Genomic DNA, 12,817 nt, shown 5'->3' with positions numbered 1-12,817 from the left:
TGTCTGGGGTGTTTAAAATGCACAAGACTTGTATGGATGCAACCAAACTTCCTTTTTCACAAGAAAAACAGGCACTTGCCCCAATAATTACTCTTGCCTGTTTGCCCCCCCCCCCCCCAAATGTCTTCAAGCAGTCTTATCAATGCAGTCCCTATTTCAGCACCTCTCTCATCGGGACAACGTAAATGATATGATTCACATTTAAGTGCCAAGGCATTCAAAGGACGTAGGGAACTTTTGTCGAATCATAAGCACAAAATGTCTCCGAAGAAATGCAGAAAGAAATCCAAGATCAAGAATACCACGAGCATGTGAATACATGTATTAAATTTCCAGTCAGCAGAGACAGAAATAAATTACCATGGGAAGTTTGCTTCTTTGCGTTGAACATGCAAGACTTATATTCTTTTTCCTTGAAGGAATTGAGTAAGTTGCCTTGTTCATTGTTGTACAGAATTTCTTTATATTGTAGTTGACACAAGCATTTGCTTAGTGAACTGATTTTTTATACTGTACCATTTGTACTGCAAACAACAGACCATACTTTGTACAAGACATAATTAACATTTCTAGGGTATTATGGCAAGAAATCAAGTGTGATAACAAATTTTATCCTCCTGTGAAAACTCAATTCAGCCATGAAAGGTGTATTCATTACGAGACGCAGTTAACATGTAGCAGATTGTTACGTGGCCGTAAAGCCAAATACGTGTACATCCAAGTTTAGATGTGATGCGCGGTTGTTGGTTTGTACATTAACATGTGCCGTGCTGCAATGCTGCAAGTCATACTATATATTATTCATATCAGTCGCAAAATTACTGTATACTTTACAGTGAGATCCCCCTCACACACACACACACACACACACACACACCGTGAAAATAGGAAATAGTAAAAGGGAAAGGATATTGTTACTCAGGGGGATCTTGAGAGAAGTTGGATGTAACAAAACCCTCTTGTACATGTATATTATGTAACTAGGTGATTTTTACAGGTCCCAACTTTTTATATATTTCTTTGCTTTTCTACCCTGATATACCCCGGTAGTTAAAAAAACCTTGAAACACATTTTATAACAAAGTAATTGACATGGTTTTTATGTCCTGTTATAACAAGGTTCCCCTGTACTCAAATTTTGAATTCTTATCGTAGACCCATTCTCATTTGGCCATGCTCGCACAACTTGAACCCTATCATATCAAATCAACCAAAATTTATGAATTTTGTATATTTCTTGAATTGTTGTGCACAAGTTACATTGTTGCAACACTGAAATGAAGTATATTTGTGTCATAACCACAACTGATATTTCCATCAGGTAGATCTTAAGGTAGTATTTTTTTTTTCTCGTTTCTGCATTTTGATAGGATGTCTCCAAGTATTCAAGTCTCTAGTCACATCAAATTGAAAGTTTATTACTCATGAAAAGCTCAATGATTTAGTATTAGTGAAGAAGTATCTCCATACTGTATTTATTGAGATGTTTTTAAGAGGCGTATGATATATTACATGTAACCTGCTTGTTTGCCAGAAAGCACACCTCAGTTTGTGCTTACCCGTTTCAGTTTGTAATCGGGAACTTGGAAGACATGAGCGTTTGTGGCCACAATTTGTAGAGTTTATAGCACATTATATAGCTCAGAATATTTATGTAATGTGGCCTTGATATACACCATCAGTTACCATAATTATTTTGAGTGGCCAAAAAGTGTTGTGAAATTTCAATCTCTGATTCTGCAAATGTGTCAACATCTGCTTTGTTTCTTGCTTTGTTTTGTTTTGTTCTTTTGCATGGTTGGGGGAAGGAGACATCTGCAACAAGTTGCCCAAAAGATTTCTTAGATTAGGAAAGTGTATGATAATTTGTACATGTACCATAATGTTAATGAAAATTCCATGGATAGAAACATGTGTATTAAAAGTTTACCAGTTCTTCTAAAGTTTGCGGTTGACAGTGTAGTCCATTATTATTATTATCATATATATATTTTTTGTTCTTCATGAATGGTTTGGCTCCGTTTATACTTTGCTGTCACAAGCATTAACCTGGTGCATGGACTTCAATTTGAAGTACATGGGTACACCGTAACACACAGCGAACATTTCCAGTGAAGTTACACCGACGTCAATCAATCAATCAATCTAATCATCCATCCATCCATCCATCCATCAATCAAATCAAGTCAAGTAGAACTCCTGAGATCCATGCATAAGTTCTTTCCAGCAATCTTTGTCTTTCACAATCTCAAAACTTAACGCTGTAACATGAAAAATCAGTAAAGTTAATTCGCTTCACAGAAAACCCTCTTATGACGAGGTTGCCAGGATTGCCGATGTACATGTACCCTGTTATAACCAGTACCTCTTTGTAAATGTACTGAAAATTGATTAGCTAAGATAAAGGCGTGGAAAATCATGACTGCTAAATTCACATCATCAAAATTGGTACCGCATGTAAGTGAGCTAGTCACAAACAGATTTTCCTTTATCCCAATTTGGGTTATATCAGGGTCTCCAAAGTAATAAAAAAAGAAAGAACCTGGAACTTCTGGGGCAAGGAAAAAGAAAATCAGTACTGGTTGAGGTGGAGATTCATGTTTTGAACATTCCTATTAGTGAAATAATGAGAAACCTCTTATGAAATATGAAAGAGCATGTAATTTCAAGAAGGATTCAACGTTAATTTGATGGAAATTGGTTTTCAAATGGCTGAGATATCCCAAAAAGTGATAAAAATAAAAGGCGACAGGCCATGCCTTTTATTAGGATCTCTTTGTTTCACCTTGTTTTTGGATATCTTGGCCATTTCAAAACTGATTTTCATCAAATAAACTTTCGATACTCCTTAGAATTGCATGCTCTTTGACATCTCATAGAGTGGTTTCGGAATATCTCGCAAAACGTTAAAAGCTAAATCCTCACCTCAATCAGAACTGTACACACCCATTTAAAGCTTGCCATTTTGTTCTGTCTGTAATCTACACAGGAACAAGTGTATTCTGTAATGTAACCTCAAACAGATCATAATCTATCAAGTACTGAAAAAAAAAATTGATTCACAGGACACACAATGATTCCCCATCATGGACACAAATGCAGCATTAACCAAAACTGATCAAATTCGTAGTTTAATTGAACTTTGTGCCTTAGCAAAGGAGTAGCAGGCTTAAACACATACAAACATACAAATGTATTGGGTAAAAATCGGAAGAGGCAAGAGAAAATTGAACTGTACGAGATACAACAGACCGTTTCTGTAATGTATTAAAACTTTTTTTTTTTTCTACAGCCTTGTAATGCGCTGTAAAAGAACATTTTATTCACCTGTTTCCTCCAATCATGTTTATTACATAGGAATTCACTCGGCATTCATCAGTTGTTGCTAGGTAGGGCAAGTCTCTGGCAATCTTCAGTGAACAAAGAATGTACAGAATTTTAGTAAATCACAGAGACGGTCTATTGTTGTGAGGAGCAGTGGCTACCCCAAAACGAATACACTATCAAAAGCAGATATTTTCTTGCATTTCGCACGACACGAAAACCAGCACAAAAACAAGAGCATGCAAATTTTTTCCTTTTCATATGTACATGTACATGTAATGTTATATCATATCTTTTATTTCGCAGTATAACAATCATGGAATTCCTCTTACCCAGTTAAAAAAAAAAAAAAAATTACCTTAACGAAAATATCCACGTTCTAAGGTGAAAGAACATTACAATAAACACTTCCAGTTACAGTGTACTAGGGAATCTGCATTGTATATTCATGTTTTAGAGGAAACCAAAACTTAAATGTAAATGTGCATTGAGTGAAAGCAGCAATATCAGTAGAATAGATCAGTGAAAGTTTAAGGAAAATCTGAAAATTGATTCAAAAGTCATGAATATTTAAGCTTTCAGTACCATCATTGCTGGATAAGAAGACTACTATCGTTCATGACATCATGTACATTTGTATGGACAAGAAGAAAATATAAAGTAAATACAACACATTTTCAAGCATTGTGAAAGAGCACTTGACTAATAATAACTTTCAGAAGGCAGGGGGAATAACAATGACTTAACATGTCAGTAACAGGTCGATGGAATGTGTACTTTTCATGAAAAATTAAATTTTGTGGAATTCTTTGGAATTCTTCTTCTGAATTCTTTTCAGAAGATTAATCACTTTTCCTCAAATTTTCGCTGATGTGTCCTATTAAAATCGCTACTTGAACAAAATCCGAGTTTATATGTGACCCTGTACCTCAAAACAAACAAAAAGTCGCCAGACATGAATTTTTACTTAAGACCATATTCTAAAAGAGCAGACTTCAAGCTTTAACATGATGTATAACCCAAATCAAATGGACTCTCCTAACCTATCTAAATATTGGAAAGAAAGCACAAACTCAGGAAAAGTGTGAACTGAGAAAAGAGGCTCTGAAGTGCAGTGTCTAATCAAGCGCTTAATCTTTACCAAACCGTGCTGGCTGTGCCATGAATGGGACAAAAAACAGGAAGTAAACCACCAGAGTAACAACAATGAAGGGATTATCAGATTAAACTGAAATTAAGCATGCCTCATTAACACATTCTGTCCATAATTAATGCAAACTTTCAAAGCAGTAGCACTATCCTTTCAAAAGTTATTAGAGTTGAAAGTGAAGAGTGTGGACAAGGTTTTTCAGAAATGAAAAAGGGATTCTAAACACACACCTAATCACACTATTCTACCAAAAATGTTCGAGATAAACTGCTAAAAAAAAACACTTTCCTGCCCGTTTTATGATACCAAATTTTAGCATAATGTAAAAGAAGACCCGCTCTTTCAGAAAATATGAAAAAGTAAAGTTCGGCTGGGTTGACCCATTTCACTTATTTTCAGTCCTCACGCACAATCAGTGTGTGCGACTTTATGTTCGTTTTGAGGTGCACGGTCACATATGTGAGTTTTGGTTTCCTTTAACTTTCAGACAGTCTTCTAAAAATGCAATCAAATAGGCCAGTGTACTTTTGTTTTGTATCTTAACTTTTCCTTTGATGACCTATGTGTACATTGCAGCAAAGGGCTGTTTCATCTACCAGTAAATAAAATACCAGTAAACGCTGCATTTCAGTATCCCGTATTTATATATAGCATCTGGTTTGCATACATCAGTCATTACCAGATCGGGCAAGACCCTGTAAGCTTTCTAGTTGTAAACACTGCTGATAAGTTGGTATAGTTTTGGTTGGGACGGGACTTCAGGTTTTTTGCATTTTTTTTTATGATGAGTTGGGTTTTTTTAGATGAGAAACATCTCATGATACATCAAAGAGCATATCATTCTGAGAGGAATTCAAAGTTTATTTGCTAAAAAGTGGTTTTGAAAATGGCTGAGATATCGAAAACAAAGCAATCCAAATAAAAGGTGGGACCCGCCTTTCATTAGGATCGCTCTGTTTTACTTTATTTTTGGATATCTAATAGCCATTTCAAACCGATTTTCATCAAGTAAACTTTGAATTCCCCCCAGAATTGTATGCAATGTGATTATTCCATAAAGTGGTTTCTAAGTATCTTGCAAAAAAGTTAAAAGCTGAATCCTCATCACAACCAATACTATAATATACCTTTCAGGCACACATATCATTTGGATGTGTTCTCAAACAAGTCTATTCTTCTTCATACTCCAGCATCTTATAGACCAATCCAACCCGGCAGCAAAATCCGCCATTACTCCGGTGTCCTATTTACACACATACACAGGAATGCATCTCAGCATGATATACACTGTAAGGCAAGATATTTTGGGGGCATGAAATTTTTGCAAATTGTCACTGGCATACAGTATAATGCATATAATGTAGATGAGAACTTTGGCGTGCATTTCAATTTCGAGAGTCTTTGCGCTCGCAAAATTTGTGAAATTAAAATGCACACAAACATTTCTGATTTTACAGTAGGGCCTATATTGTGACCGACTCGCGCCTGCTGCAATATATAGATCATACATTCAGCACATGCGTGCATTTGGGACACTGAGAGTAATGGCGAACTTTCTGCCAGGTTGTATCGTTCTATATCAAGACGGTTGTTGCAAGTGGCTGCATGTTCGTCTCTGCTCTGGTCTGCTGACCGGTCAAGTTGGCTGGACTGGATGTTGCTGGGGTCCTGTGGTCACTGTCACCTCAGAAGCTTCTGGACATTGACCCACTCTTCTTTCTTTTGCACAGATTCACCAGCAAACTGCAGTGAAGCACAGATACAAGTATTTAAGGTTAAAGGTCAAATACAATAACTGCAGACATTTTTTGCTCAAGACATTTTCAGCGCTTAGCCGGGTAAGATGAATTTCATGTTTTTGATTTTCAGATGGTTACAACAATTGGGTGCACACTTTGAGCAGCTTGGCACTGCCCTGGAGGTTATGTAGCGCATTGGCAGCACATACTATGGGGAAAGGTACTAACTGGTCCACATTATGATAGCAAATACACTGCACAGTATACAACTAGAGAACATGAAGAAAACTACAATTAAAAAGATATGAACTAATGAAGAAAACTACAATTAAAAAGATATGAACTAATAATACACATTACAAAAGGAAACAAATTGTGCACGTTTATATTTGCACTAGTTTCATGCTACACAAAATGAGTGAAATTCCACTTTTAGTAACCTATTTAATCTAACATTAGCACTGTGTGCTTTATGAAGGTTGGAATGCACCATCATCTAAAAGAGTGAAAAGGGCACGGTCAGTAACATGATCAAGTACTGTCGTGGTGTGCCAATCACTCATCTGTCTAGTGTCCGGCATGCATGACCCTCGTGTGCCTTTTTCAAAGACACGAACTGTTCACCGTTGTAATTAATCCATTAACCCTTTATGTGCCATGGTGAAAACCCCCTGAGTGCCACGTTATTCTGAGACAGCAACGTAATCATGCTTTGGGAAGCATGCTATTTTTCAAATCTAACATGTAACTTATACAGATTTTTGTTACCCTGGACAAGTAATGAGCAATGTTGTAGAGAAAATGACAAGCTTTGCTTTGATGTATATTGTATGACAATTGCACAGTGGTATTTGGTGATTTGTCGCTCAATTTGAGCGGGTTTGTGTGATTGAGTAGAATATGCCAACAGGATGGTTGAGACAATGTGGGAGGACGAGGTAGGGAAACATGACAGGTTGTGACTACTGTTGATGCCATATCAGATTGAAGCGGGTGTGCAAACATGGCACATAAAGAGTTAAAAAAACTTCTCATTTGATCTTCGATGACTGAGCTGTACGGATATGTTTAAATGCTTGGAAAGACACTCAAGCAGACAATAGTACTGAATGTTATTCTGCCACAAAGATAGTAGTCAATACAGCTGGATATGACTGTAATATTACATTGTACTACCTAGGAGAAAACTACATAAATGGTATAACTGTATGGTCACCAACAGCTGTTTGCTGTTTTGGGAAAGTTGAGCAGTCGTTTTCCACAACATTTATTTTCCCCCCATTTTCACATCCTCACAATGTCCAAGACACTGGAGGTATGTTGGTAAGACCATGCAGCTCAAGATTTTCAAACTGGAAACACCATTAAACAATGCCTTTTTTGCTAATTCTCACTGTGCCTCGTTTGCAAATTTGATACACACAGTTCTCAGATAAACTATTCATGGATATCAGCCGTATATGCCAGGTATTGTACATCCTATCACATAAAAAATCAATGTGTGGGACTGCAGCATTGATACATTTCTGAGAGTATTTGCTTTGTCACCTATATGGTATACAGCTTGTATCTCCTAATCGGTCTTAAGTCATAACTCTGAATGACAAAAAGCTAAAAATTGGCTGATATGAAAGACACAACAAACTTGGAACCGACAATGGTGTACCTTGATTTCAGGGAAGCAAGTGTGGGGAGGCCGCAATGGTGACGGACAGTAAATCTCTTGTAGGGTGAACCACACAGCGTCTGGATCAGCCTGGATGAAGCATTCAAATGACGCCAGGCATGCCTGTAGGGTGAAGAATAGGGACGTCCACATGCCCGAAAATCATTACAGCAACCAAAATGCTACTCAAGCACCCTACTGTAGAAAATCAAAACCAACTTTTAATAAGGTTATGAAAGTCTACTCGATATGATCTGGCCTATGAGGCTCCCCTCAACACTACATGTGATAGGTCACCACTGCAAATTGTTATTGCTGCAATGCTTCACAAATTTTTTTCTTCTGAGTCTCCCGTATCTTTTGGAGCTTTGATAGTGATTTATAGCAAAAGTATGATTTTATGCATACATCATGCATAAAGTAGCACAAATTAGCATAAACAATATTTTAAAATATTTGCCCCACAGTATTGCAGATTACATCACAGGCAATGTGTGTGCCAATTGTTGTTGTGATTGCAGAGTCGACGGCCAAGATCTGGAGGGCAGGGGCCTCCAAGGCTCCCTAAGGCTCTATCATCTTCCTAATCAGCCCAGCCTTGTTAGGGTTAAATCCCTTCCTACATGATGACGAGGTACTGATTAGAAGGGATATATTCTTCACTCGCATTTCCCATAGGTGACCATCATTCTCATTGATAAAAAGCCAAAACTGACCTCCTGTAATCCCTGTGGCTGACCGGTGTGGAGGTACGGGACACAGGCTTGGACCATGGACAGCAGCTCATTCTCTGCAATATCAACCTGTTGGAAAAGCAAAACCATCACCGAACACAGCTCTGATGCAAATACCGTATTCGCCGGCGTATAGGCCGCAGTATTTTTCAGAAAAATAAAAGTGAAAAGTCGGGGTGCGGCCTATCTGGCGGCAAAACCAAAATTGGTCTCTGCAACCCAGCAAATCGGGAGTAAAAACTAGCACATTTATACATGTATGGGACTACACAATAGGCAACCAAGGAGGCAACCATCCCCCGATGATATGAATACCGGTATACAAATCTTACAAGCAAAGCTGCATTCCGTGTTTGTTCCTCATCAGTATGTCCTCTTTGTCTTTTCTATGAAATTTTAATGAGGCAAAAATAAAACTTAAGCTCAAAGCGTAGCGCTGTGCTAACTAATAATGAGTAATAAAGTGTTTGTCAGAACCTGTCTATTACATGATTACCTATCTATTACGTGGTTACCTGTCTATTACAATGAACCTGTCTATGACAATGTACCGTAGTACCTGTCTATACATGATTACCTGTCTATTACATGAATACCTGTCTACTATATTACAATGTACCTGTCTATAGACTGTACAGACAACCACCTGTCTATTACATGAATACCTGTCTACTATATTACAATGTACATGTACCTGTCTATAGACTGTACAGACAACCACGTCCTGTCTATTACATGAATACCTGTCTACTATATTACAATGTATCTGTCTATAGACTTGCATGTACAGACAACCACCTGTCTATGCTATAATACAATGTGACTTGATCGACTAGCAACTCGCACACCTGTAGTGTATGTTCTCTAGCGTTAGATTTCCTCCTGTCCCTTTCCCTCATTCTCTCTCTTTTGCTTTTGTATCATTACACATTATTTTCAGAGTACAATCGTACTTCTGAGCATGTTTTGTTCATTTTTGTTAAGTTATTACCTCACTGGCAAAAATTTGGAGGTGAGTTTTTGTTCGAGTGTTTGTTCGAGTTTTTCGATTGAACGATGTATCTACGTGTGTGACAATATTAATGTGTGCGAGAACATCGTATTTTGTATGGTACCCACTTGTTTATTTCCGTGTAAATTTAAGTATTTTTTTACCGTAAAGTGTCTTCATCATTCGTCTTCAAGCATCAGGTTTTCACGTTTCTTTTCAGTATTTTATTTTTTTTTTTTTTTGCGTTGCACAAATCGGGGGTGCGGCTTATACGGCGCTGCGGCCTTTGCGCCGGCGAATACGGTACAAGTTTCAAGAGTACAAAATTGTGGCTGCTCAGTTTAAGTTGAGCATGATAATGATGTTCGCATGAATGCAAATCCACTCAAGCAAACAAAATTTGTGAATATCGTACTTTTACTATCAAGATACGGACAAACAATTACTGCTTTGCTAGGAAACTGTTCCTGAATGGTTTATGGCAACAATATCATCTATGATGTAAAGTGGAGTGTAAAAACCCCAATCATCATCAGATTTTCACTGCCTTTTTCTTTGTCATCGTTTTTGTTGCTGTTGTTGTTGTTTTTCTGATCAATGTTTTCCATATCTTACATCCAATTTCAAACTACATGCAGTGCACATTTTCCCAAAATTGACATGTTCAATAACAGTGCTGTTATAAAGATGGCATTAGTTTGCATTGGTGTGTGTGTTAAAAAAAAAAGAATTAAAACAAAAGCACTTATCTGTGGTTTGATATTTCATGTTTTATTTCTTTAAATGTTGTAACAAGCTACGGGTACAAAAGAGAGTAAGTACAAGGTTTACCTGTATGCATAGCTGACCAATGCCACTCAGTATGGAATGCTGTAACTTGTAGTAAGCTGTGTGGTGGTAGCTGGACCCGGCTTTAGAACTGGATATGAAATAATTTATGGGATTCAAAAAAAAATAACAATAATAATCAAACAATGTCAGAAAGGACAGGTTAAGAATAGAAGTCCAGAGAATGAAGGATTTGAAGGCTAATGCTACGTTTACACCACGTTCCCGGCGGCCACGGCATCCCCGTTTGCCCAAAACATAGTGCAGTGTAGGTCGGTGGTATATTCTCCTCTTTTTCCCCTCTGCATTCTAGTCTGTTGGTTCATACATACATTAGAGAGACAGGCAGACAATTTGGCATAAGAAGAGACGAGCGCAGGGAAGATTAGGGAAGAAGTTAGAAACATCAGTCAAATCTCTTTCACTCAATCTAGAAAACAATCGGCAGACAACATCATCCACAAATCAGCCATTGGGGATCATGTTGCCATCAATCTATCCAATGGAACGAGAGCCGTATTCTTGCCAGAGAAGATCATTGCCCATCAAGAAGGATAAGGCAATTCACATCAGGAAAACGGCCAACACAATGAACAGAGACTCAGGCCAATATATTCTCTCACATGTATATGATCCCATTCTCTCACGTCCAGCGTCATACCGTCATCTACAACGCAGTCTGAAGAAGCCACCAGTAGAAGGCAAAAGTACTCACTAAAGGTACAAAATAATTTGTGTGATTGTGAAGGAAGAAATTCTCAAAAATTGATCAACAAAGACTGCTAGCTCCACAACGACAGCGTGGAATTACAACATTTTTTTTTTTTTTTTTTTTTTTTACACTGCATGTCACATGATGAGCAGTTGACCAATTGGGTAGCTATAATCTCTTCAAGTGTCGTATGATATCTTTGAGTGCCGTACCTGGTTTCAGCATGTGCTTCCAGGAGTTTAATAAGTTTGGGCCAGACATCCTTGACCGTTCTCCGCCTGATGAAGTCCCTGGATGTCTCTGCCAGGGTCAGTAGCGTCTCAAAAGCCTGCGGGATGGACCAGATTAAGCAAGACCATCAATCTTATAGGCTGTATGTGTCCATCAAGTTACTGTAGCAAAATGAGCCTGAAGTGAATTTGGAATTGGCCGGCTGAGCTCATCTACTAGTGCGGCAAAATCTGCAGGTCCTTACAGTTATATGTCCTGAAATTTGAATTTTGCATGGTTTTGGAATGAAGCAGAACCAATACAAAAATGCCTATGCTTTGATTCACAGGACACCACATATATTTGTAGAAAATATCATTACATGAAGTATTAAAGGTTCTTCTGCAACATTCACGCACAATCACTACGAATAGATATCTGCATCTGTTCACTGATTTGTAACCTTCTGGTCCTCATGCTATTTTTTTTTTTTCAAAACTCCTTTCAGAGCATTCAGAAATAAAATACATGTTACAGCATCTTTTTTTTTTCTTCTGAAATTACAAATTCAGCAGGACAGCATATGCATCTACTTCACAGGTACACACAAGATTTATATAAGGTTTTGCAAAATCTTACGAAATTACTACAACTTGAACAAATGTAATTCACAAAATGTATTGACATGAGTCTTAACTCTGTGGAGGACATATGAATAGTTGTGCATGTAACACATTCAATTCTGTGTGATAAATGCGGCATTGTAATGACCGCAAATAAAAATGGGTCTGGAGTGGCAGTCTATTTTCCAAGCTAAAGGTTCACCTTATTGATAACTAAGACTTCAGGATCGGAGAACCTCCTCACAAAGGCCGGCCACAACTTGTGCACAAGTGGCAGCAACACGTCTGAGTGAAGAAATCAACAAGATAGACAAACATACACAAACATGAATGCTGCTTTTTCTCACCTTGCTGTAGAAAATAACATCTATCTTGTAGCCAGATCTTCAATTAACACTAAACAGAGCAAACAACTTTAAGACATGCAAATGTATGCCAGCATATCTTTAAAATCATTCTTTTAAAACCTGTTGAGGACGAGACCAGAGTATATGCGGGCAGGTGCCTAAAGGAAATGCATGTTGTGGCAAAATTAGCCCATCCTCAACGGGTTAATGAAATTAGTCATTTTTACAGACCAGCTTTTCCCTCTTATTTTTTTTTTATTTTTTATTTTTAATAATCACACAAGAGTATTGGACTACTGTACCAAAAGAGTTCCAGTAGTGAAACAGCAACAATTACTTGTACTTACAATGGCCTACTTAAAGGCAGCCGATCGCCATCCCTAATGGTACGTAAACTCCGAACGACCGAAGTTTGTGCATGCAATTGCGCAATGCCAGACTCGGTGCTATATCCATAAACGTGTGGGACAATGCTGCCACTGAGACACGTGTG

General features: G+C 37.8%; 1 protein-coding gene across 1 annotated transcript in view; it reads right to left on the bottom strand.

Annotated features, from left to right (window-relative positions):
* Positions 1-5,943: 5,943 nt before the first annotated feature.
* Positions 5,944-12,817, bottom strand: part of LOC139724013 (TELO2-interacting protein 1 homolog) — a 34,890-nt gene continuing 28,016 nt past the window's right edge. Inside the window, exons 22-27 of the mRNA XM_071635212.1 lie at positions 12,180-12,262; positions 11,357-11,472; positions 10,436-10,523; positions 8,596-8,682; positions 7,880-8,002; positions 5,944-6,217 (exon numbers count right to left, since the gene is read on the bottom strand). Coding sequence (XP_071491313.1) covers positions 6,155-6,217; positions 7,880-8,002; positions 8,596-8,682; positions 10,436-10,523; positions 11,357-11,472; positions 12,180-12,262 — 560 coding nt within the window. The 3' untranslated portion in view covers positions 5,944-6,154. The remainder of the gene's footprint in view (positions 6,218-7,879; positions 8,003-8,595; positions 8,683-10,435; positions 10,524-11,356; positions 11,473-12,179; positions 12,263-12,817) is intronic.

This window comes from Diadema antillarum, unplaced genomic scaffold (assembly GCF_040938485.1).
Source record: "Diadema antillarum isolate AM-2024a unplaced genomic scaffold, OU_Dant_1.0 scf00000205, whole genome shotgun sequence".
NCBI classification, from domain to species: domain Eukaryota; kingdom Metazoa; phylum Echinodermata; class Echinoidea; order Diadematoida; family Diadematidae; genus Diadema; species Diadema antillarum.
The sequence above is the reverse complement of the archived record's forward strand: the minus strand, read 5'-3'. Positions and strand labels throughout refer to the sequence as shown.